The following is a 24,340-nucleotide window of genomic DNA, read 5'->3' as shown; positions in this document are numbered from 1 at the left end:
GGGCTTTAGAACCCATGTTCCCTGCCTAGCGAGTCCCTCAATCAGGAAATGCCAAGTACGGTTCTGCTGTCCTTGATTCACACAACCAGGATAACAACACTTTATTACTCCTGCCCCCAAAACAAAGGGACTGGGGAACCCACAGCAGCCACAAGTGATTATTTGGGCAAGCAGTCCCATCATGCTCAGCACCTAGGCAGAGTGGGTGTGTCCATGCAAACGAGATCAGCCCCTGAAGTCCTCATTCAGATTCTGCTTACATAATAATTTGAATGATTTTCTCTGCTACCCTAACTAGACTGTCAAATGCCTTTTGGAAACACACACAATTCAAGACTACTGACAGTTGCCATTTATTACTTTGTTCTATGGTCTACACAAGTGCTACCTGGGCAAAAAACAGTTTGTTGTTGTCTAAGACTGCTATCTAAGGCTTTTAAAGGCTTGTCTACATGAAGACATCCAGGAAAGTTAATTTGAATTAACGAAAGATATAGATTTTAAGTGGACTGGTTAAACTATATTAAATCCCTGTGTGGATACTGTTATGCAGAATTAAAGTGGCCTTAATTTTATTTAGTTTAATTCACTTCCAAAAGCCATTTTAATTCTGAATAACAGTGTCCACATAAGAATTAAATGTGTTTTAACTAATCTACTTCAAATTCACACTTTTCGTTAGTTCTGATTTAGGATGATTGCACAGAAAACTGTCCCTGGGACTGAAAGCAGTGTAATCTTGTGCCAGTTGTTACAATCACTCAGATCTTCTTTTTAAGGGAGTTTGATTAAGAACCTCTTTTCCATTTTTCTGGGATATATTCCTTCTCCCATGCCAAACTGAAAAAGTGAAGAAGGATTTTCACTGAAAGCAGCAGCTCACCCATAACCCTCTTTTACATGGCCCAGCCACTGGAGGGGGACAAATGTTACACAGGGCTAGTGTGGGTTACATGGTTGTTAGGAATGAATAGCTAACGTGACATCAGAACAATGGACTGCGATGTCTTCAGGTGCTTCTCTTTGTTTTCTTTTTAAAGAGGATAATAAATGTCTGCTGTGGAATAAACCTACCCCATCATCTTCAGGAAATCTGTCTTTCAGAAATTATGTTTAAAACTTCCATTCTCTCTTCTAGGAACCCAGGGATTAAAGATCAGAGAACTTCAACTGCATACTCATTGTTAAAAGGACTGAAGGATCCTAACTGTAGGCTAAAGACAATATCGTAAGCAAATTTCTCTCTTACAGCCATTTTGTTACTGCTGCTATGCGGGAGTTGGGCAGCAATGGATTTCTACCCATTGTCTGGTATTACTCTGTATTCCATTTGAAGTGTATCTCTGAGCTGCAAATCATAGTAAACATCTAAAGACTCAAACTGTATTTGACACACAACAACTAAACTAACCATGTGTCAAAGCCTCTTCTCTGCCCCCACCCAAAAAGTAGACCAGGTGCTGGGCTGATGCACAAGGTGGTGGAATGCTCCTCAACCAGGGCAGGGAGTGGCTGTGGAGTTTCTTCATGGAGCGTAATTCAGCTTAATGCTAATGGTGAGAGAGAGAGACCCACCCTCTGCACAGCATCTCACACACTCAGCCTGCCCCTGTACAGAGGAACAAAGGGTCGCTCTGTGGCCATTGGGAAAGGTGCTGGATTTGCCCCTCAGTGAACAAAAGTCCTCCGTTCTCTTCCTTAAATTGTCTTATGGAGACAGTGGGGTGATTGTTGAATGTGCAGAGACTTGGGACACTAGGGTAAGTGACCAAGTGACCTTAATTTCCTGCTAGCTGACAGCTTTTATGCTTCTCATGTATGGCTCCCTGGTGACCTGTCTAAACTATGGCTCTGTGCAGCTACTATGAACACTACAGTTCTTAATTACGGATTCTCCTTACTGAGAGTTAATGGCGCAGCGAGTTGGATAGCTAGCCCAGCCCATCTCCTGTGCCGTGGCTACACTGCTATGTTTAGCACACTAGCTCAATGAAAGTTGGCCATGGACATCTTCCCAATATGAACTTTACACCTCCCCCTCTGGCACAGACATACCCTCAGAGACTGGGAGAAGAGCAGGGCAGCGAGCATAGCCGTGACAGGAGAACATAGCATCTCATAGCCCAGAGGTTCCTAAACTTATATTTGCTGTGCTCCCCTTCAGAGATTCACATCACATGTGCACCCCTCTCGGAGCCCCTGTTCCTGGTGAGCGTGATAAGGCCCTGACCTAGGGCCACGGGGCTGGAGATGGAGACTGCCCTACAGCAGCTTCTGTGCCTGTAGGGCTGGGCTCAGTTCCCTGCTGCAATCCTTGTGATCTGGTGCATGGGGTCACAGCACCACTCAGGTTTGGCCCAGTGATGATAGGGGTTGGCCGGGCTAAACTTGAGTGAGTGGTGCTGCCACCATCTGTGCCAGGTCACAACACCACTCACTCAAATTTAAGATGGGACCAGACCAAACCTGAATGGTACTGCCACCCTGCCCATTTTCTTTTTAAACATGGGGCTCTGTCCAGCACCAATAAAGACCTTGCACCCTCTGATAACCTGGTCATGCCTCCTCAGCAGGCTGTGCCGCACAGTCTGAAGACCTCCTGATGTAGCAGTGATGTGCTGATGGAAAAATCTCTGACAACAGTGCACTGGACCTGCAGATGTTTCTAAAGTGGAAAGGGCATGTGCAATACACCTTGAAGAACAACCATTACAGAACCGTTAGTAACATGGACGGCAGATACAATAGGCCACAGGAGGCTAAACCTCCCCAAACCCAGGCCATGGCCCCACCCATGCTCTGCTCTGAGGCACTGTCCTTGCTCCGCCTCTTCCCCAAAGCCAGTGGGGGCTTGGCTCGGGCCAGTGGCCCAGAGCTTGAGGGCCAGGTTGGCCAGTGGCCAGGAGCTGGCAGGTGGCTCGGGACCCAGGGTGTGTGTCTCAAGCCTCAATGAGAGGCTTGGGGCTACTCTGGCTTCAGCAGGGGTGGGGTAGGGGTGAACCTCAGGTGGGGCAGGGGGCTAACCTCTCCGAATGAAGGATTCACCCACCATTCATGGTTAGTAACTGTTTCCTACAGTGCAGAGGTACCTTAGATTTGTCCATTTCTTCCCTTCAGCTTGTCCAGCTGCAAACTCTCATCTGCTTTCCCTGAGCACCTCTTCCCTAAGATGCTCTTTACAAACTGGTCCCTGGAAAAGCTGGATCTGAGTGCTAACACACTGGGAGACTCAGGACTGAAACATCTGAGTGAGGGACTGAAACATCCACACTGTAAACTGCAGATACTGCTGTAAGTAACCCAGCGTTGTATTTTGTTAATATATGACTTTTTCACTAATCTCTGTGTGTTGTTTCACCCACCTGCCATGTCCCATCTTTCAGACAGTTAGCTCTTTGAGGCAGAGACTGTCATATTTTTGTACAGCACCTGGGACACTGGGCCTAGACCTGGTTGAAGCCTCTACATGTTACTGCAATGCAAATATTTATTAATCAGTAATAAATACCATATGCTGAGATCCATCCAAGCTTGCAAACTCAGGAGGAGAAGTATGTGTTAACACATGCAGGGCAGGAAGTGGTGTTGATGGATCCTTCACTGAGCATCAGTGGTGGGAGTCCAGCTACCGTGCTGACTTCCTTCAGTTCTGCCACCATCTTAGCCAAGCAGCTCGGCTATTCCATTCTCATTGAATCCCATAACCACAAACTCAGATGCCTTGTAAACCTTCCTTAAAATCCAGTGTGACCTGCCTCCTCCCTCTCCCTGCTAGTCCCCAGCTTACTCTCCACTTTACCAAGACAGACACATCTCCCAGGTGGACACAGTCATACAGGTGTAATTGTGCTTGATACCAGTATAACTTATTCCTGTGTAACGGTGATCACACTAGGTGTTGTACTAAGATAATGATTCTGACAAGAAAAACACACTCCTCCATGTGACATAGTTACACCAGGACAAAATCTGCATATAGACCAAGCCTAAGATCTGCTGCTTGCTGCTCACCCCCATTCCTTTGATCTACCCCATTTCCTAACCTACTTCTCTCCTCCCACCCTTGTCAGGTTTCTTTCCCTCCCCAAACCAGCGTGCTCTGGCTCCTCTATCCTAAATAAATCCATGTTTGTGAACAAAGTAACTCCCTAGTCAGCTGCTCCTTGTCCCAGCTAATTCTGGTTGGGAAGGAGATGGGAAAAGCTTTACTAAAAATTCACATCCAATTTTATATGCAGTGAAAACAGTGCTAATTTCTGGCCCGTTGTGTGAGGGATTCTACATGACAATGAGATTTGTTAGTGTAGAAAGAAGAGGACTGACCAATTCTTATTCTCTCTTCTCTTCTGTTTACTCATCATCTCTAGTCATCCTGGCCCAGCTGAGGTGTTTTACAACTGAGACTTACACTTATATCTCACCTACCCTTGTCATAGCCCTCAGCTGGGTCAGGGGTGCTAGTGATGCTGCTAATCAGGGTCGAGCCCCCTTCCCTCTTCGACCCAGGCTGTGGGTGCAAGGTTGGCAGTGGAACTGGTCAAAAAACCTGAAAGAAACATTGTGAAAATTTCAGAATCATTAAAACTTTGTTAGTTTCAAATGCAATGGCTTTGTGTTTATTTTTTAAAAATCAACTGAAAATGTTTTCATTTAAATATAAGACAGTGAATCAGGGATCCCAGGTGTGATGTTGTGTTTCATATGCTTTATGATAATATGCTTATAAATGGGAATATGATGTAAATGGAATATGCTTTATGCAAAAGGTGTCTTGTAACATATCGTTAGAAAGCTTATAATCTACTGAGTATTTCATCCTATTTGTTTGCATGTATTATTTCTATATCTGGAGTTAGGAGAATAAGATATAAACTTATATCACTGATGTAAACATATTAAGTGGAAGCTATTAAGGGTGCTTCAGAATCAATAAACTGTAAATGGCTCTGTTTACTTGAAAACCTTCCTGTGTACCTGTGGGCCAACCCAGAAAGAATGGAGATTAGGGGGTCTTACAGTGACATGTGACCACATCACCTGATAATGAAATCCATCTTGAAGCTGGTACTTTTCCAGAGAGGGGAGAGATTTCAAACAAATGTTTCCCACCTTAGGGAAGTTCTATTTAAAGTGGGGGAAGCAAACAATAGGAGTCTTCAGCTGGCCTAAGAGATGGCCTCCCCACCCCACAGAGATACCTGCAAGCACCTGGAAACAAAAGGACTGTAACCACAGTGGTGGGTTAGAACAGGTTGGACCCAGGTCAGAGAAAGGATCTGGTCTGAGAAGGATTTTACCTAAGTAACAACTTAGGTGAGAAGCTAATATTTGTAACTGATTTCTTTTAGTATAATCAGCTTAGCCTTGCGTATTATGTTTTATTTTGTTTAGTGACTTACTTTGTTCTGTCTGTTACTTGAAATCATTTAAGTCCTGCTTTTTATACTTAATAAAATCACTTTTGTTTATTAATAAGCTCAGAGAAAGTAATTGATACTTGGGGGGCGGGAAAACAGCTGTGCATATCTATCAGTGATATAGAGGGCGGACATTTTATGAATTTCCCCTGTATAAGCTTTATACAGAGTAATACAGATTTATTTGGGGTTTAGGCTCCCAGAAAGGCTGAACATTGGGCGCTGGGAAAGTTCCTGCTAACTGAGAAGCCCCTGGGCTAAGTGAATCTTAGTTTCTGTGAACTGCAGGGGTGTGTGGCCCAACCTCTGGATCTGTGCTGGAGTGTCTGACTCAGCAAGACAGGAGTGGAGGGGCACCTGTTCTGGCAGGAGGGTTGTTTTCAGTGTTACCCCAGTGCATCAAATGACAGTCTCAAGGGGGTCTCTTTGACCGAACCAGTCACACTGGGTATAAACGGGAAACCTGAAGGGGAACTGGTCATGCACTCCAATAGTCTAATGAGCTGACCAAAGCTGTTAGAGAAGAACTTAGCTTGTTAACCATGGCCACTGTACAGCACAATATGAATCTTCCCTGTCTATGACCTCTGCTGGGTTGTGCATTGTGTAACATTATTGACAGATGTTTAGAATTTGATTGCAAGTTGAAATACCTGATGCTCCCAGTTAATTCTTTGCAGGGTGTCATGCTAAGCATTAAAGTGCCTATTTTCCATATTGTTTCTTGTGGCAGAGGTTGAATAGTCTGAAACTTCCTTTCCACAGGAGATTTTGTCTTTCCATTCTGCACACTCTTCTGATCTATCCAAGGTCAAAAGGGAGACCACTCCACAAGACATGCCCAATTGGACATTCAATGTCCAAAGCAGCCAATCACAGCTTGGCAGGTGGGAATATGTGCACAGAATGTGAATGTCACATTATCAGATGATTACCTATTTCCAGTATTTTTGTGGGACACTATCTGAAATATTCCAAAAATCTTCTTGCATTGTGTACAAATACAATCTGAATCAGGAATTCATCATGTAATTAATTTTAATAATTAAAATGCATTGGATGACATGCATATAGGCTTTATAGACACAGGAACTACCAAGTTACCAGAAAAAAGGAAGTGTCACTGCACTAAGTGAAGTGAATACTGACCCCTTTATGGAAGGAGATGGTTATTGTTCTCTCTGTTCCCTTTGCAGGTTGTGGCAGTGCCGTCTCACAGCTGCTTGCTGTGGTGATCTTGCTGCTGCCCTCAGTACAAACCAGTCCGTGACTGAGCTGGAGCTGAGTGGGAATAAACTGGGAGATTCAGGAATTAAAGTTCTGTGTGAAGGACTGAAACATCCCAGATGTAAACTGCAAAAATTAGTGTAAGTAATTGCTGGGTTCCTTGATACTTTCCTTGTTAGAACAGCCTTTGCAAAAGTGGACTCTAATTTTCTACTAATATTTTGATGTCCTATTTTCACTTATGAAATAACCTGCATTTGCAGGAGCAACTGGATATACAATCACTAAATTGTGTGCACAGACAGTTGGGCAGGTAAATGTGAGTTTTGTACATTCAATCTTATGGTTGTATACAAATGTTCAGAACAGCCATATGAAAACCCATTTCCTGCAGGAGAAAGCCTCAAATATTGGGACTGTCCCTATAAAATCAGGACATCTGGTCACTCCACTGTCTGTTCACTGTGCACATCTTCATCTCTGTAGGGTCTGGGATTGCCATCTGACTGATGCTTGCTGTGGAGCTCTCTCCTCTCTGCTCAGCACAAACCAGTCCCTGAGAGAGTTGAACCTGAGCAGTAATAAGCTGAGTTATTCAGGAGTGAAGCTTCTGTGTGAAGGACTGAAACATCCAAACTGCCAGTTACAGAAGCTCGAGTAAGTGACTTCTGGTTTCTGCATCAAAAGAATCCATCACAGTGTGTACTGGGCTTCCAGTCACCTAGAGACAGGTTTGGCCTGCATGGCCCAATGAGGTGAATTGGGCTGATCTGTATGGGCTGAGGGCGGGAGTGTGTTCTGTGTCTCCAGGAGGTGCTGCACACATAAGTGCAACCCAGGGGAGGGGGACAAAGTAGCTTTAAGCCACCTTTGTGCCATTCTGGTTCCAGGCGGATCAGGGCCTGAAACAGCTGACAGTGTAACTTAGGCAACCTGCCTCCTCCCACCTCCTGCACATGGGGTTGCACAAAGCAGCCTGTGACTGGCACAATGCTGCCCTGTTTGGTTCTGTTGCTGTAGAAGGAGGGAGAATTCTCCCCTGTGTCTGTTTCTCGTGAGATGTAAGATTTTCAGGACAGTGTCTCCCCAAGTGTTCATATAGCAGTTAGTAGAGCTGGTCTGGAATTTCCCACTGATATATTTTTGATAGAAAATTTGGTTTCCTCTTAATTGAAATTTTCTATGGGAAAAAGTTGATTTTTGTGAAGTCTTTTGGCTTTTTTGTTGTTGTTGTCAGGAAAATAAAATCAAAACATTTCATTTCAGGTCAGGTCAACATTAATCATTGTGTCTGTCTGAATTGCCACAGTGCCCCTTGGGAATTGTAGTTTGGTTCCCTCATCACCCCTATTCTCACATATGGGCTGCATTCCCCTGCCAGTATATGTCCCCCATGATGGGTCTGCACTGCAGAGCTCAATCACAGGAATGTGGTGCATATTGGTAGACAGTCAGGTCACAGTGCTCAAGCCAGTGTGGAGAAGGGAGGCAGAGGGATCCCAAGAGAGACAGCAGCAGCTCTGGCAGACACATTCACTAATGTCAACCTGAGCTGACACAGTATGTTTTGATGCAGTAATGTTGATGTTTCATTTAGATGAAAAATGTACGACCAAAACTTTTCAACATTCTCAAATCAATTTTTTCTGAATGTTTTGTATGTGAAAAGCTTCAATATTTTGACCTCTGCAATTTGGGATATAAACAAATGTCAGAATAGTGGCATTTCTCAAAGGATGGAAATGTTATTTTTCAATATGCTGCAATGGCGGGCGTTATTTGTCAAAAAATTATTTGACGGAAAATCGAGTTTAGACCTAAATGAAAATTTGCACATAAAATATCTACTTTCCTCTCAAATTATCAGTCTTTCGTCAAAACCCAAAAACTTTCTGCTGAAAACCAAAATAGTTTTTGTTTTTTGAGGGGAATTTTCTAGCAAAAAGGTGAGCATATTTTTTTTTGGAGTATTGGGAGTGGGGAAACTTCTTCTAAACAGCCAATTTGTAGAATTGTTGTCAATTTTTGACTAGTGAAATCTTTACAATACATTTTTTTAAAAAACTAAATTTATTTGGGTTTCAAAACATTCATCAAATAATACAAGGCTGTAATTGGGTTAACCTCTCCCATTGTGTACTGCACACAGTAGCAGTGTTATTTCCTTTCTATCACCAAACAAACCAATTGTTGCTAAATCTATTGGAAACACATTTATGGCTGTCTGTCATACCTGATGATGTCACAGCATTATGCATTCTCATGTTAGCCTGATCTGTGAGGAGCAAGATCACAAACAGATGTCACACAGGAATGTGCAGGCTCCCATGGAAGACTTTCTGTGACACTTGGCCACTTTTTTCAATATGTTTTTCTCGTCTGTCTTCCTCAAAGTGTTCACAACCATTATTGATAGTAGCTCTTTATTCAGGTCTGTCCTTGGCTATGTCTTCAAAGTTGTCAATATTTATGCCACAAAAGGTCAGATTCTGCTAAGGGTGTCTTTGAAACATTTTCTTTGATCATCCCACCTGCCCTTTCTGAGTTTCAGCTCCCCACAGAAAACTTTATTTGGGAGTCTATTGCCACAGAATTGCAACCTTGTCTTGCCCAGTCCTTGATTCTCTACTGTGGTGGACGCGCCCTCAGGAGGTTTACCCAGGGGTTCCCTTCACTGCTTCATGACCATCTCTGTTGCTAGTGATGGATGCATCAGAGTTGGGATGGGGAGCTCATCTGGGAGACCGCAGGACTCAAGGTCTCTGGTCTCAGGCAGATCTCACTCTCCACATAAACGTCAGTGAGTTAAGAGTGGTACACCTAGCATGCCAGGCTTTTTGAACACACTTAATAGATCATTGTGTATCAGTCATGACAGACTGCAGTGTTCTATATCAACAAACAGGGGATGCACTCTTCTCTCCCCTTTGCCGAGAAGCCCTCATGTTGTGGGACTGCTGTATAGAACATTCAATACACCTGCATGCATCATACCTCACTGGGGCAATAGAACAAGCTGGCAGACCTCCTCAGCAGCTCATTTCACGGCCACAAATGGTCCCTTTGCCTGGAGGTTGCAATTCAATCTTCTAGAGGTGGGGCTTTCCCCAGATAGGTTTATTCACCATGCGATGCAACAGGAAGTGCCAGCCGTTCTGCTCCTTCCAGAATCACAGCCCAGGCTCCAGCGTTGACGCATTCTTCATTCTGTGGGGACACCATCTTCTGTATGCCTTTCTGCCTGTACTGCTCATTCACAAGGTACTCCTTAAGATCCAGAGGGACCGAGCGCAGGTCATATTGAGAGCACCAGCCTGGCCCTGTCAGCATTGGTACAAGTCTCTCTTAGAGATGTCAGTAGTGGCTCAGCTCTCCCTACCACTTTGGCAGGACCTTCTGACACAAGCTCATGGTCGGCTTCAACATCTGAACCTTGAGGCCCTTCACCTCACAGTATGGAAGCTCCATGATCGAACCCAATGGAGCTTTCCTGCTTGGACCAGGTCGGATAAGTCCTCCTTTGCAGCAGAAAACCCTCTGAGAGCCACTTATCTGGCCAAGTGGAAGAAATTTTCTATCTGTTCAATGCAGCACCATTCGTCCCCTATGTTAGCCTCAGTGCCACTTATCCTGGTCTACCTCCTTCATCTGAAGCAGCAGGGGCTTTCGTTATCATCAGTAGGGGTGCACGTAGCTGCCTTCTCAGGATTCCATTTGGGTGCTGCTGGCCATACGGTGTTCGCTAACCCCATGGTCAACTGATTTTTAAAAGGACTGGACAGGCTGTACCCCTACGTCCACCAACCTGTTCCCTCCTGGGACCTCAATCTGGTCCTCTCTAGACTAATGGGGCTGCCCTTCAAACTGTTAGTGACATGCTCACTGCTCTACCTCTCTTACAATTTGGTGTTCCTGGTAGCGACAACTTCAACCAGGAGGGTATCTGAGCTCAGGACCCTAACATCTGAACCTCCCTACACCATGTTCTGTAAGGACAAGGTGCAGCTCAGACCTCACCCTGCCTTCCTCTTGAAGATTGTGTCGCAGTTTCACATCAACCAGGACATCTTTCTTCCGGTGTTCTACCCTATGCCGCATTCTAGCAGCAGGGAGCAGAGGCTCCACTCTCTGGATGTCCACAGGACTCTGGCCTTTTACATTGAGAGAATGTAACTGTTCAAAAAATTGGTCCAGTTATTTGTTGCAGTGGCAGACTGATTGAAAGGTCAACCATGTCCTCTCAGCACGTTTAGTCATGGATAGCGTCCTGTATTCATGAGTGCTACAATCTCACAGGAATGCCTGCAACTCCACTCACTGCGCACTCCACCAGGGCACAGGTGTCGTCCACAGCATTCCTGGCACAGATCCCTACTCAGGAAATCTGCAGAGCAGTGACATGGTGTTGATCCACACTTTCTCTGCACACTATGCAATCACCCAGCAGGCCAGAGAGTGAGACAAAGTGATCTTCGGGAGAGCAGTGCTTCAGTCAGTAGAAGGCTCCGACCCCACCACCTGAACTCGGGCTTGTGAGTCACCTGATTGGAATCGACACGAACAAGTACTCGAAGAAGAAAAAATGGTTACTCCCCTTCTCCTAACTGTTGTTCTTCGAGATGTGTTGTTCATGTCCTTTCCAAAACCCACTCTCCTACCCCTCTATCCGAGTAGCCAGCAAGAAGGAACTGAGGGGGTGGCAGGTCGGCAGGGCTGTATATTGAGCGCCATAAAGGCAGAACTCCAGGGGACTCCCAGGCCAAGCCTCCAGCTAGCTATTAAAGAAAAAATCTTCCGGCAACTGTGCACGTGAGGATGTACACACCTGGTTGGAAAGGACATGAACAACACATCTTGAAGAACAACAGTTACGAGAAGGTGAGTAACTTTTTTTTCCTCATAGCCCCCCACCCTCTCTCCTTGCATCCCTTCACCCCCAGTGGTGTGCATTGCCCCTCTCTGGCCCCTCTCCCCTCATTCTGTCCAATTCTCTTCCATGAGTCCACAGCTGCTCTTTCTGTGTCATTCTCCATAGTGCCCTGACTCCTTGTGCAGCTGTGATTGTCCCGTGAGTTTTGTGCCTTGGTAATCAGTGTTCAGTGGGGGGGGCGGTCTCCTTATGGAGCATCTTGTCAGACCTGGCCAGGAGCTGAGGGTGTGAGCTTGCACCTTCTGAGTTAGTTCCATGTCTCTTGTGATGAGAATGACACCTGTCTGGGACCATGGGAGCCCTGCTTGGGCTTTGAAAATTCAGAATGAGCCTCTATACCTTAAACCACATCCTGTTCTCTCCTTTTGTTCCATACTCCCCCCAGACCCCTGATGTATGACTAATGTCCCCTCTCCCCCCTTCTTTTCAATAACACTCTGAACTTCCAGAGGAGCAAAAAGAAAACCCTTGCAGCTGCCCAGCCTGCTAGATTTGGCTGAATAGGCTTTTGAAAATGTCATTTCTTAGTGCTTCAGTTACCTCATCTGTTAAATGGGGTTACCTTTGAGCTACTTCACAGGTGTGTTGTGAGGCTAAATTCATTCATGTCTGTACAGTAAATCCAGAGCATTAAATGGAATCAAAGCAGTGGTTTGATTCTTTCTATACACATCAAAGATCTCTCCAAGTCCATCCCACTCCCTGACAGACATTCCTCCTGTCAGCCCCTGGCTGTCTGACAACCGTTTTGACCATTCACTCTCCACAGTGATCCAGCTCCCCATTGCGGTAAACGTCTGACTTCTCCTCTTCGCTTGCCAGTTGGTTAGGTATATTCAGCTACATGGCATGTGTTGGACAGGGTTTAAGATGCCTGCTGACAAAACACAACAATGACGTGTGGAGATATTCCTGGTTGAACTGCCAAATTGTCTGAGATTTAACATGTTACTTGGTGTTGCTTTTTGAAACACATCTACCTGACACGGAGGGTGCACAGGATGGCAGGGGTTAGGAGGGCAGAGTTAGTGTTGTTGCGGGACCTTAATTCTGCATTTCTGTACTTTCCAAATTTGTCTTTTCTTACTGTAACTTTAGCACTGACTTTCCTGGCATCTGTGGTTTTAAAATTACAGTACTCCTAATAGGGTGACCATGTATCCTGTTTTAGCTGCGACAATCTCTTTTTTAAGCCCTGTTCTGACTGTCCCGACTTTTTTGGCATTTGTCCCATTTGCTCTTGCCAACTTGATCAATGCAGAGTCATGTGAAGAGAGGCAAGCAGCAATGCCAGGCCCGTGTAGGGGGCAGGAGGTCCACGCTGCAACCCCCATTACCATGAGGAAAAAATGAGGCTAAATTGTAGATCAGGGGTAGGCAACCTATGGCATGTGTGCCGAAGGGAGCAGGCAAGCTGATTTTCAGTGGTACTCACACTGCCTGAGTCCTGGCCACTGGTCCAGGGGGCTCTGCATTTTAATTTAATTTTAAATGAAGCTTCTTAAAGATTTTTAAAAACCTTATTTACTTTACATACAACAAGAGTTTAGTTATATATTATAAACTTATAGAAAGAGACCTTCTAAAATGTTAAAATGCATTACTGGCACACAAAACATTAAATTAAAGTGAATAAAAGAACACTTGGCACATCACTTCTTAAAGGTTGCTGACCCCTATTGTAGATCATGCCTGAGGATACTTATAGAAACTTATTTCCCTGTATCTATGTATCTGTTGTCCAGATCTTGTGAGATTTCCAGGAGCCAATCAGAAGCAGTGTGTTAGAGCAGTCTCAAGCCATATTCTGAACAGTGAGTTGCTGGGCCTGCTGGCGCAGCCCAGGCCCTTCTCTAGAATACAGAGTGTGTAGCTGCTGCAGTTAAACTAGGACTTGTAACATAGAATCATAGAAGATTAGGGTTGGAAGGGACCTCAGGAGGTCATCTAGTCCAACCCCCTGCTCAAAGCAGGACCAACACCAACTAAATCATCCCAGCCAGGGCTTTGTCAAGCCAGGCTTTAAAAACCTCTAAGGAAGGAGATTCCACCACCTCCCTAGGTAATCCATTCCAGTGTTTCACCACCCTCCTAGTGAAAAAGTTTTTCCTAATATCCAACCTAAACCTTCCCCACTGCAACTTGAGACCACTGCTCCTTTTTCTGTCATCTGGCACCACTGAGAACAGTCTAGATCCATCCTCTTTGGAACCCCCTTTCCAGTAATTGAAAGCAGCTATCAAATTCCGCCTCATCCTCTTCTGCAGACTAAACAATCCCAGTTTCCTCAGCATCTCCTCATAAGTCATGTGCTCCAGTCCCCTAATCATTTTTGTTGCCCTCCGCTGGACTCTTCCCAAGTTTTCCACATCCTTCTTGTAGTGTGGGGCCCAAAACTGGACACAGTACTCCAGATGAGACCTCACCAATGTCGAATAGAGGAGAATGATCACGTCCCTCGATCTGCTGGCAATGCCCCTACTTATACAGCCCAAAATACCATTAGCCTTCTTGGCAACAAGGGCACACTGTTGACTCATATCCAGCTTCTTGTCCACTGTAACCCTTAGATCCTTTTCTGCAGAACAGCTTCCTAGCCATTCGGTCCCTAGTCTCTAACAGTGAATGGGATTCTTCCATCCTAAGTGCAGGACTCTGCACTTGTCCTTGTTGAACCTCATCAGGTTTCTTTTGACCCAGTCCTCTAATTTGTCTAGGTCCCTCTGTATCCTATCCCTACCCTCCAGCATATCTACCACTCCTCCCAGTTTAGTGTCATCTGCAAACTAGTTGAGAGTGCAATCCACGCCATCCTCCAGATCATTAATGAAGCTACTGAACAAAGCCGGTCCCAGGACCAACCCTTGGGGCACTCCTCTTGATACTGGCTGCCAACTAGACATGAAGCCATTGATCACTACCTGTTGAGCCCAACGATCTAGCCAGCTTTCTATCCACCTTATAGTCCATTCATCCAGCCCATACTTCTTTAACTTGCCAGCAAGAATACTGTGGGAGACCGTATCAAAAGCTTTGCTAAAGTCAAGGAATAACACACCCACTGCTTTCCCCTCATGCACATACTCAAGTTATCTCCTCATAGAAGGCCATTAGGTTAGTCAGGCATGACTTGTCCTTGGTGAATCCATGCTGACTGTTCCTGATCACTTTCCTGTCCTCTAAGTGCTTCAGAATTGATTCCTTGAGGACCTGCTCCATGATTTTTCCAGGGACTGAGTAGTTTGATACTGAGAGACAAAGAGATTTGTGCTCCTCTATGTGACATAGTCTATCATACCAAGATCAAGAACTACCAGTCGCAGAGTTCCTTGTGCATAGGGAGGAGGGAGGGACAGCTGGTGGGAGGGGCAAAGCAAAGCATCATAAAGACTCATAGACTCATAGACTCTAGGACTGGAAGGGACCTCAAGAGGTCATAGAGTCCAATCCCCTGCCCTCATGGCAGGACCAAATACTGTCTAGACCATCCCTAATAGACATTTATCTAACCTACTCTTAAATATCTCCAGAGATGGAGATTCCACAACTTCCCTTGGCAATCTATTCCAGTGTTTAACTACCCTGACAGTTAGGAACTTTTTCCTAATGTCCAACCTAAATCTCCCTTGCTGCAGTTTAAGCCCATTGCTTCTTGTTCTATCATTGGAGACTAAGGTGAACAAGTTTTCTCCCTCCTCCTGATGACACCCTTGGATTCCTGAAAACTACTATCATGTCCCCTCTCAGTCTTTTCTTTACCAAACTAAACAAACCCAATTCCTTCAGCCTTCCTTCATAGGTCATGTTCTCAAGACCTTTAATCATTCTTGTTGCTCTTCTCTGGACCCTCTCCAATTTCTCCACATATTTCTTGAAATGCGGTGCCCAGAACTGGACACAATACTCCAGCTGAGGCCTAACCAGCGCAGAGTAAAGTGGAAGAATAACTTCTCGTGTCTTGTTTACAACACACCTGTTAATGCATCCCAGAATCACGTTTGCTTTTTTTGCAACAGTATCACACTATTGACTCATATTAAGCTTGTGGTCTACTATGACCCCTAGATCTCTTTCTGCCATACTCCTTCCTAGACAGTCTCTTCCCATTCTGTATGTGTGAAACTGATTGTTCCTTCCTAAGTGGAGCACTTTGCATTTATCTTTATTGAACTTCATCCTGTTTACCTCAGACCATTTCTCCAATTTGTCCAGATCATTTTGAATTTTGACCCTGTCCTCCAAAGCAGTTGCAATCCCTCCCAGTTTGGTATCATCTGCAAACTTAATAAGCGTACTTTCTATGCTAACATCTAAATCGTTGCTGAAGATATTGAACAGAGCTGGTCCCAAAACAGACCCTTGCGGAAGCTCACTTGTTATACCTTTCCAGCAGGATTGGGAGCCATTAATAACTACTCTCTGAGTACGGTTATCCAGCCAGTTATGCACCCACCTTGTAGTAGCCCCATCTAAATTGTACTTTCCTAGTTTATCTATAAGAATATCATGCGAGACCGTATCAAATGCCTTACTAAAGTCTAGGTATATCACATCCACCGCTTCTCCCTTATCCACAAGGCTCATTATCCTATCAAAGAATGCTATCAGATTAGTTTGACACGATTTGTTCTTTACAAATCCATGCTGGCTATTCCCTATCATCTTACCACCTTCCAAGTGTTTGCAGATGATTTCTTTAATTACCTGCTCCATTATCTTCCCTGGCACAGAAGTTAAACTAACTAAGACAGTGGGAGCCAGTGCTGCTGCTGCTTCTGGTAGTATTTGCAGACCCAAAATATATGTGAGTAAGTGTCTAATTCACTCACAGTCACACACACACATACCCCATACTGCCGTGTCTGATGGTGGCTATAAATACAAACCAGACAGCCAGGGATAAAAGAAAGGGAACTAAAAGAAGCTAAAGGACACCAGTCTATCCTGCAGTTTTTGGAAACAGGCAAGGCCTTTCTGCAGTCAGGCAATATACTAACTAGGGAAGCAAATGAACAAAATTAAGGTGAAAATTATTTCAATATAGAGACTGCGTCTGTATTGCACTGGCGATTGATGACAAAGAAAAGTTGCCAGAACGTGCCATCATGTGACTCCAATCTAATGCTTGAAGATAGTCAGGTAGTATCACCATTAACACCACTACATTCAGAAGGTTTACAAGCAGGAGAGAGTAGTGCTACACTATCTGATTCTTGTCTTTTCAAAGATCCAGGCTGGTAGCCTGAAAACATAACAGATTCTATCTGTCAAAAAATTGTTCTATCTGGTGTCCTGACTTTTGAAGAAATGCGGAAGCTAGCCAAGTCAGTGCCAAAGCAGGTTGGTGAGCATCATTTTCCTGAATTTCTTCTCAAATGTAAAACTTCCAAGAGAGAAAAGATACCAAGAGACTGACTTGTTCAGAGTGCTACCAACCAGCACTGTATTGTCTTCCATGTCGGTTATTTCCTGAAGGGAGGCATAAGCAATGCAGTATGCTGGCAAAAAATGAAGGGTATTCACCAACTGTGAAAAAATGGCATAAACTATATACTAAACTTCCTGAACATGAAAAGAGCACAGAACATAAAACTTGCTGCTGCCAGTGGAAGCAATTACAGGAATCACTGTCATGTGGACATGGAGTGGACAGTGAGATTCAAAAACAAATTTTAACAGAAGCTACAAGATGGAAAGAAATATTGGCAAGATTGTTGGATGTTATCTTATTTCTTGCTTCATGAGGTTTATCATTCCAAGGAGAAAATAATCTGATAGGTGACCCACACAATGGTAACTTTCTTGGAACTCTTGAGATTATAGTTTATTATGACATCACTTGTGACCATTTGACTAAAGTCAAACAGAAGCAAACAGAGGGCAGAACAATGAAAGGACAGGCACACTCTCATGGGAGAATCAGAATGAGTTTATTGAATTATGTGGTAAGAGTGTGCAGAAGGCCATCCTGGCAGAGAGAAAAGGCCATTTATTATTCTATCATATGTGATGCTATTTCTGATGCCTCTCATCATGAACAAAGTTTTGATATGGTGATTTGTCGTTCACAACAAAGACAGTGGTACATTTAACATTAAAGAAAGGTTTCTTATGTTTATCAACTTTGATTTTAAAAAAGGAGAACAGATAGCTGAAATGCTAATTGGCAGCTTGAAGCATCATAACATTCCTCTGGATGACTGTAGAGGTTAAGGCAGACTTGCTAACCTAGTAAGGAGGGCTTTAAACTAGGTTCGCCAGGGGATGGTGACCTAAGCCCAGAGGTAAGTAGGGGAGTGGGATACCAGGAGGAAACACAAGGAGGAGGGTACAAGACGGATAGCCTGATTCATACTGAGAAAGTAGGGCATTCGGCTAGTTTTCTTAGGTGCATTTACACGAACGCACAAAGCCTGGAAAACAAGCAGGAAGAATTGGAAGTCCTGGTGCAATCAAGAAACTGTGATGTGATTGGAATAACAGAAACTTGGTGAGGCAGTTCACATGACTGGAGCACTGTCATGGATGGGTATAAACTGTTCAGGAAGGACAGGTATGGGAGAAAGGTATAAAACTTCCAACAAGAGAGAAAAGATACCAAGAGACTGGCTTGTTACATTGTATGTAAGAGAGAGGTATGATTGCTCAGAGCTCCAGTTTGAAGCTGGAGAAAAGCCTGTTGAGATTCTTTGGGTTAAGTTTAGAGGCGAGAGCAACAAGGGTGATGTTATGGTGGGCATGTGCTATAGACCACTGGATCAGAAAGATGAGATAGACAAGGCTTTCTTCAGACAAGTAACTGAAGTCTCCAGATCACAGGAAGAATTGGTAGGGGAAGTAGAAGTGGATGGGAAGCTAGGCAGCAGTGACCATGAGACGGTTGAGCACAGGATCCTGAAGAAAGGAGAGTAGCAAAATACAGACCCTGGGCTTCAGAAAAGCAGACTTAGATTCCCTTAGGGAAATGATGGGCAGGGTCCCCTGGGAGGCTAATATGTGGGGGGCAAGGAGTCCAGGAGAGCTGACTGTATTTTAAAGAAGCCTTATTGAGGGTGCAGGAACAAACCCTCCTGAAGTTCAGAAAGAATAGCAAATATAGCAGGCGACCAGCTTGGCTTAACAGTGAAATCTTCTGTGAGCATTAACTCAGAAAGGAAGCTTACAAGAAGTGGAAATTTGGTAACAAGAAGGGTTTCTACAGGTATATTAGCAACAGGAAGAAAGTCAAGGAAAGTGTGAGATCCTTACTGAATGGGGAAGGCAACATAGTGACAGATGAAGTGGAAAAAGCTGAAGTACTCAGTGCTTTTTCTGCCTTCATCTTCACAGACAAGATCAGCCCCCAGACTGCTGCACTGGGCAAAACAGCATGGGAAGTAGGTGAGCAGCCCTCAGTGGTGAAATAACAGGTTAACGACTGTTTAGAAAAACTGGACATGCACAAGTCCATGGGTCCAGATCTAATGCATCCAAGGGTGCTGAGGGAGTTGGTTGATGTGATTGCAGAGCCATTGGCCATTATCTTTGAAAATTTGTGGTGATCAGGGAAGGTTCTGAATAATTGGAAAAAGGCAAATATAGTGCCCATATTTTAAAAAGGGAAAAAAGAGAATCCGGGCAACTATAGACCAGTCAGCCTCACTTCAGTCCCTGGAAAAATCATGGAGCAGGTCCTCAAGGAATTCATTTTGAAGCACTTGGAGGAGAGGAAGGTGATTCACCAAGGGCAATTCGTGCTTAACAAACCTGATAGCCTTCTGTGATGAGATAACTGGCTCTGTGGATATGAAGAAAGTGGTGGATGTGATATATCTTGACTTTAGCAAAGCTTTTGGTACGGTCTCCCAAAGTAATCTTGCCAGCAAGATAAAAAAGTATGGATTGGATGAATGGACTATAAGGTGGATAGAAAGCTGGCTAGATTGTTGGGCTCAATGGGTAGTGATCAACATCTCGATGTCTAGTTGGCAGCCAGTATCAAGCAGTGTCCCAGAATCAGTCTTGGGGCTGGTTTTGTTCAACATCTTTATTAATGATCTGGATGATGGGATTAATTGCACCCTCAACAAGTTCGCAGATGACACTAAGCTAGGGGGAGAGGTAGATATGATGGAGGGTAGGGATAGGGTCCAGAATGACCTAGATAAATTGGAGGATTGGGCCAAAAGAAATCTGATGAGTCTTAACAAGGACAAGTGCAGGGTTCTGCACTTAGGAACGAAGAATCCCATGCACCGCTGCAGGCCAGGGACCGACTGGCTAAGCAGCAGTTCTTCAGAAGAGGACCTGGGAATTACAGTGGATGAGAAGCTGGATCTGTGTCAGCAGTGTGCCCTTGTTGCCAAGAAAGCCAACAACATATTGGGCTGTATTAGTAGGAGCATTGCAAGTAGATCAAGGGAAGTGATTATTCCCCTCTATTCAGCACTCACGAGGCACCCTGGAGTACTGTGTCCAGTTTTGGGCCCGCTACTACAGAAGGGATGTGGACAAATTGGAAAAAGTCCAGCGGAGGGCAAAGAAAATGATTAGGGGTCTGGGGCACATGACTTACAACTAGAGGCTGAGGGATCTGGGGTTATTTAGTCTGCAGAAGAGAAGAATGAGGGAAGATTTGATAGCAGCCTTCAATTACCTGATGGGGGGTTCCAAAGAGGATGGATCTAGGCTGTTCTCAGTGGTGGCAGATGACAGAACAAGGAGCAATGGTCTCAAGTTGCAGTGGGAGAGGTATAGATTGGATATTAGGAAACACTATTTCACTAGGAGGGTGGTGAAGCACTGGAGTGGGTTACCAAGGGAGGTGGTGGAATTTCCAGCGTTAGAGGTTTTAAGGCCTGGCTTGACAAAGCCCTGGTTGAGATGATTTAGTTGGTGTTGGTCCTGCTTTGAGCAGGGAGTTGGATTAGATGACCTCCTGAGGTCTTTTCCAACCCTAATATTCTATGATTCTATGATTTGATAATGGCTCTAATATGCCAGGGAAATTAAAAGGTGTTCAGGTCCGAATTATGTCCAAGAATGAATTTGCTTGTGGTTCCCATTCACTAAATCTTGTAGGGGTTAATGCTGCTGCAGCTTGTACTGAAACATTAACATTTTTTGGTTGTGTTCAGGAACTTATTGTGTTATTCACTGACAACCCTGTAAGGTGTAGGATTATAACAGATAGGATATGCAGCCAACTCCACTCTGTGTCAGACACACGCTGGAGTGCACGTGCTGATGCTGTCTGTCCACTCACAAAGCATCTTCCAGGTATTCTGGGAGCACTGGAATGTGCTCTTGAATTAAACTTGACACTTGAAGCTCAATCACAAGTAGAAGCACTGAAAAGGTACTTCAGCTCATTTTTATGCCTTTTGACTGAGGACAGAAACAAGATTTTTACAAGCCAGAGGAATATCTCTTGAATCAGAGATAGTTCTCATTGCTGATTGAAGAAATAAAACAACTTAGAGATCAGTGGCCCGGAACTCTACAGGAAGCATGTATTGTAGCAGAAGGCATGGGAATTTTGGCGCAATAGTCAAAGATGAGAGGAATGAAACAGAAAAGATTTCATGATGAAACATCTGAGCCTGAGGAATCATGTTCTACCATCTCTGAAAATGAACCAGAGTCTTTATTCTAAAGGAATGTTTTTGATGCAACTTTGGACAATGTCATCTGTGGATTGGAGCACAGATTCAAAGCAACCAATAACTTTTTTTAAAAAAAATTCCGTTCAGTCCTAAAATATGTGACACTAGAGCCTGGCGGGCGGGGGGAGGAGGGGCAGGATGTTTCACCATGCTGCTCCCACCCCCAGCACCATCTCTGCATCTCCCATTGGCTGGGAAACCAGCCAATAGGAGCTGTGGGGGCAGCGCTTGTGGATGCAGGCAGCACACAGAGACATGCTATCCCACTGCCCCTGGCGCGTGCAGAGACATGCCAGCAGCCAACCGCTTCTAGGAGCCGCATAGGGCCACAGCATGCAGGCAGCCTGCCTGAGCCCTGCTGCACCGCAGGCTGGGAGCCACCTGGGGTAAGCACCTCCTGGCTAGAGCCTGCACCTCACATCCCCTCCTGCACTCCCAACCCCCTGTCCCAGGTCAGAATCCCCTCCTGCACTCAAACTCCCTCCGAGATCCCACACTCTCTCCTGCACCCCAACCCCTTTTCCTGGCCTGGGTGCCCCACAAATATAATAGCCCTGGACCCATAGGAGAGTTAATCCAGCCCTAGTGGTGGTGGGTACCTGGGTGAGTGGCTTGGGTCAGCACTGCCTCACACAGTGTCTTGTTTTCCCTTTGGGAAATATGATCAGCCTATCTATTAAGATTCATTTGAATTATATTGTTGATAAATAATTACAATCTTGGCTTTAGGTTGATAGTTTTTGTCATGGTTCATTTTTGTTTTCACAGCTTGTCTGAAAACCACATAGATGAAAGAACAACCATGGAGTTAGACATTTTGCAGAAGATAAAACCTGGTTTGTCGATTGTGCATAATGCAGCATTGAGCCCTGAGAGCCTAGGTGCAAAACAAAGCTGGATGGCATTGCTTCTATCTCAGCGCCATACATACACCTCCAGAGTGCGGTCTGGGATTGAAGAATTTCTGTGGTATATTTTTGTGTTGCACTGGGAGATTGGATTTGTTCTGCTGTTAAGCATGGCTACATATTGGCTTCTCTGATTGATAAATATTTAAGAAAATGAAACACAAGGCCATATAGAGGATTAATTAATCTTGAAACAGTTTTTGATTCTCTTAAAGAAATCTTAATGGTGTAAGAGGTGTTAAGTGGGAATTGATTTCCCCTTAAAGCTGTGGTGTCAAACACATGGTTCATGTGATGTATTTTGTTGCTGCATCACATACTCAGATTCTATAGAATCTAAGCTTTTCTTAATTCACTTTTTAAAAATAACTTTCTTTTACAAAACCATCGGGAGCGCCTCTCTTCCTGCCTCCAAAATACCTAAGGGGCTCTACCAACCCTTACAGAACTTGGGGGCTCTCCAAGAAGTGGGGGCTTCTATCCTTTGTACAGATTCAGGGTTCTTTTTTCTCCCAAACATTGGGACTCTGTGGCAGTATGTATTCCTATGTTCACTCCTTTACTGGAATATGATAAATTTTGTACAAAGTATGCCTTATGCAGTATCATTTGAAAACTCATAATTTGATGATCATTATTATCCTGGTAAAATGTGTGTCAATATTACATGTAAAGAGGTAAGATTCCTCTGTATGGTATTATTAAGACAAGAAACAGCCACACACCAGTCCCTCAGAGACCAAAGGAATCTGATTCTTCAGCCAGGTGTCAACAAAATGAAATGCATCATCACCTGTTTAAGTGGCCACTCTTCATCAGGAAAGAGGATGTGGGTGAAAAATTTACCCCTTGACAAAGAAAGAGCTTGAGGTTCCTGTGTACATACTTTCTACTTCCTGAACCTCAGCTGGAGATGATTCTCGAAGAATAGAAAGAACTATAGGAAGGGAGAGCAGACACTCTGTTGCACTGACAACACTTGAAGAACAAAGGAAGCAGCACTGGATAGGGTAAGGGACTTGACTGAAAGAAATTCAGCCTGTAAGACTTTTGAAACATGTGATGAGAGAGACTTTGCTTTGAATTCACTTAGCTTGTCAAGTTAGGCATTTGTTGTGTTTTACTTTTATTTTCTTGTAACCAATTCTAACTTTTATGCCTCATTAATTGTAGTCCCTTAAAATCTACCTTTCTCTAGTTAATAAACTCATTTTATAGTTTTATCTAAATCAGAGTGTTTGGACTGAAGTGTTTGGGAACCATCACTTGAGAAAACATGGTCTGTGCATATCATTTTCCTTTGATGAAAAGATGGACTTTCTAGGAGCTGTGCTGGCATATTTCTGAGGGACCAGGCAGGGACTGGGAATTTGCTGGTCTCATTGTGCTAATGCACAATAATTTTCCCATTCTACAGGCATGTTTCACAGACATTTTTTCATGGTTGCAGTTTCTTATCCATTCCAGTCAACACTTTCAGAAGCGTGTGCTGGCAAAGTGACAATTTGTCTGGCTAAAGTGTGTGTGTGTGCGTAGATGTGCTGTTTGTTTTGTCTCCATTCTCTGGGTTCTCCTGGTTTTTTCAGAAAGGTGATGTAAGTGTGCACAAAAGATCCTGAACATCCAGATGAGTGTGACAAACAGAGGAGCAGGACAGAGAGACGGTTAAGGACATGGCTGGTCCCTTGGCTTTTTCAGAAGTCCCAGCAGGAGTCCCATGTACCCAGAAAGATGCTCCTCTAGTTAAGTCTGATATAGTGAACTCATTCTCCTCATGGCCACTGACTTGCTGTCAGGGTTTCCCCCTCCACTTCCCCAAGGCACAAATTCCTTTCCTTGTCTTTAGGTGGTATATTGCTGCCACTACCAAGTGATTTACACAAAAATTCAGGGAAGGGTCACTTGGAATCCCTATCCCCTCAAAATATCCCCCCAAGCCTCTTCATCCCCTTTCCTGGGGAGGCTTGAGAATAATATACTAACCAATTGCCTTAGCAATATGAGCACATACCAGACCCTTTGTCTTCAAGACACTGAAAATCAATGTTTCTTAAAAGAAGAACTTTATTTATAAGGGAAAAAAGAAAAGAATCACACCTGCAAAATGAGGATGGAAGGTAACTTTACAGCAGAAGTGGGCAAACTATGGCCCATGGGCCACATCCGGCCCGCAGGACCGTCTTGTCCGGCCCCTGAGATCCCAGCAGGGGAGGC

At 44.3% G+C, this 24,340-nt stretch overlaps 1 protein-coding gene across 3 annotated transcripts in view; it reads left to right on the top strand.

The window, feature by feature from the left end:
• LOC115650596 (NACHT, LRR and PYD domains-containing protein 3-like) overlaps positions 1-23,351 on the top strand; it is a 39,950-nt gene extending 16,599 nt beyond the window's left edge. For 2 of the 3 annotated variants that reach the window (XM_030560782.1, XM_030560783.1), the window contains 5 exons: positions 1,139-1,228; positions 3,118-3,291; positions 6,614-6,784; positions 7,131-7,301; positions 21,987-23,351. In XM_030560782.1, the coding sequence (XP_030416642.1) occupies positions 1,139-1,228; positions 3,118-3,291; positions 6,614-6,784; positions 7,131-7,301; positions 21,987-22,260 (880 nt within the window). In that variant the 3' untranslated portion in view covers positions 22,261-23,351. The remainder of the gene's footprint in view (positions 1-1,138; positions 1,229-3,117; positions 3,292-6,613; positions 6,785-7,130; positions 7,302-21,986) is intronic. The other variant, XM_030560784.1, reaches the window with a different exon arrangement.
• Positions 23,352-24,340: the final 989 nt, after the last annotated feature.

Source organism: Gopherus evgoodei, chromosome 4, assembly GCF_007399415.2.
Source record: "Gopherus evgoodei ecotype Sinaloan lineage chromosome 4, rGopEvg1_v1.p, whole genome shotgun sequence".
Taxonomy (NCBI): Eukaryota; Metazoa; Chordata; order Testudines; family Testudinidae; genus Gopherus; species Gopherus evgoodei.
Note: the sequence above shows the minus strand (reverse complement) of the source record. Positions and strands in the feature narration are given on the sequence as shown.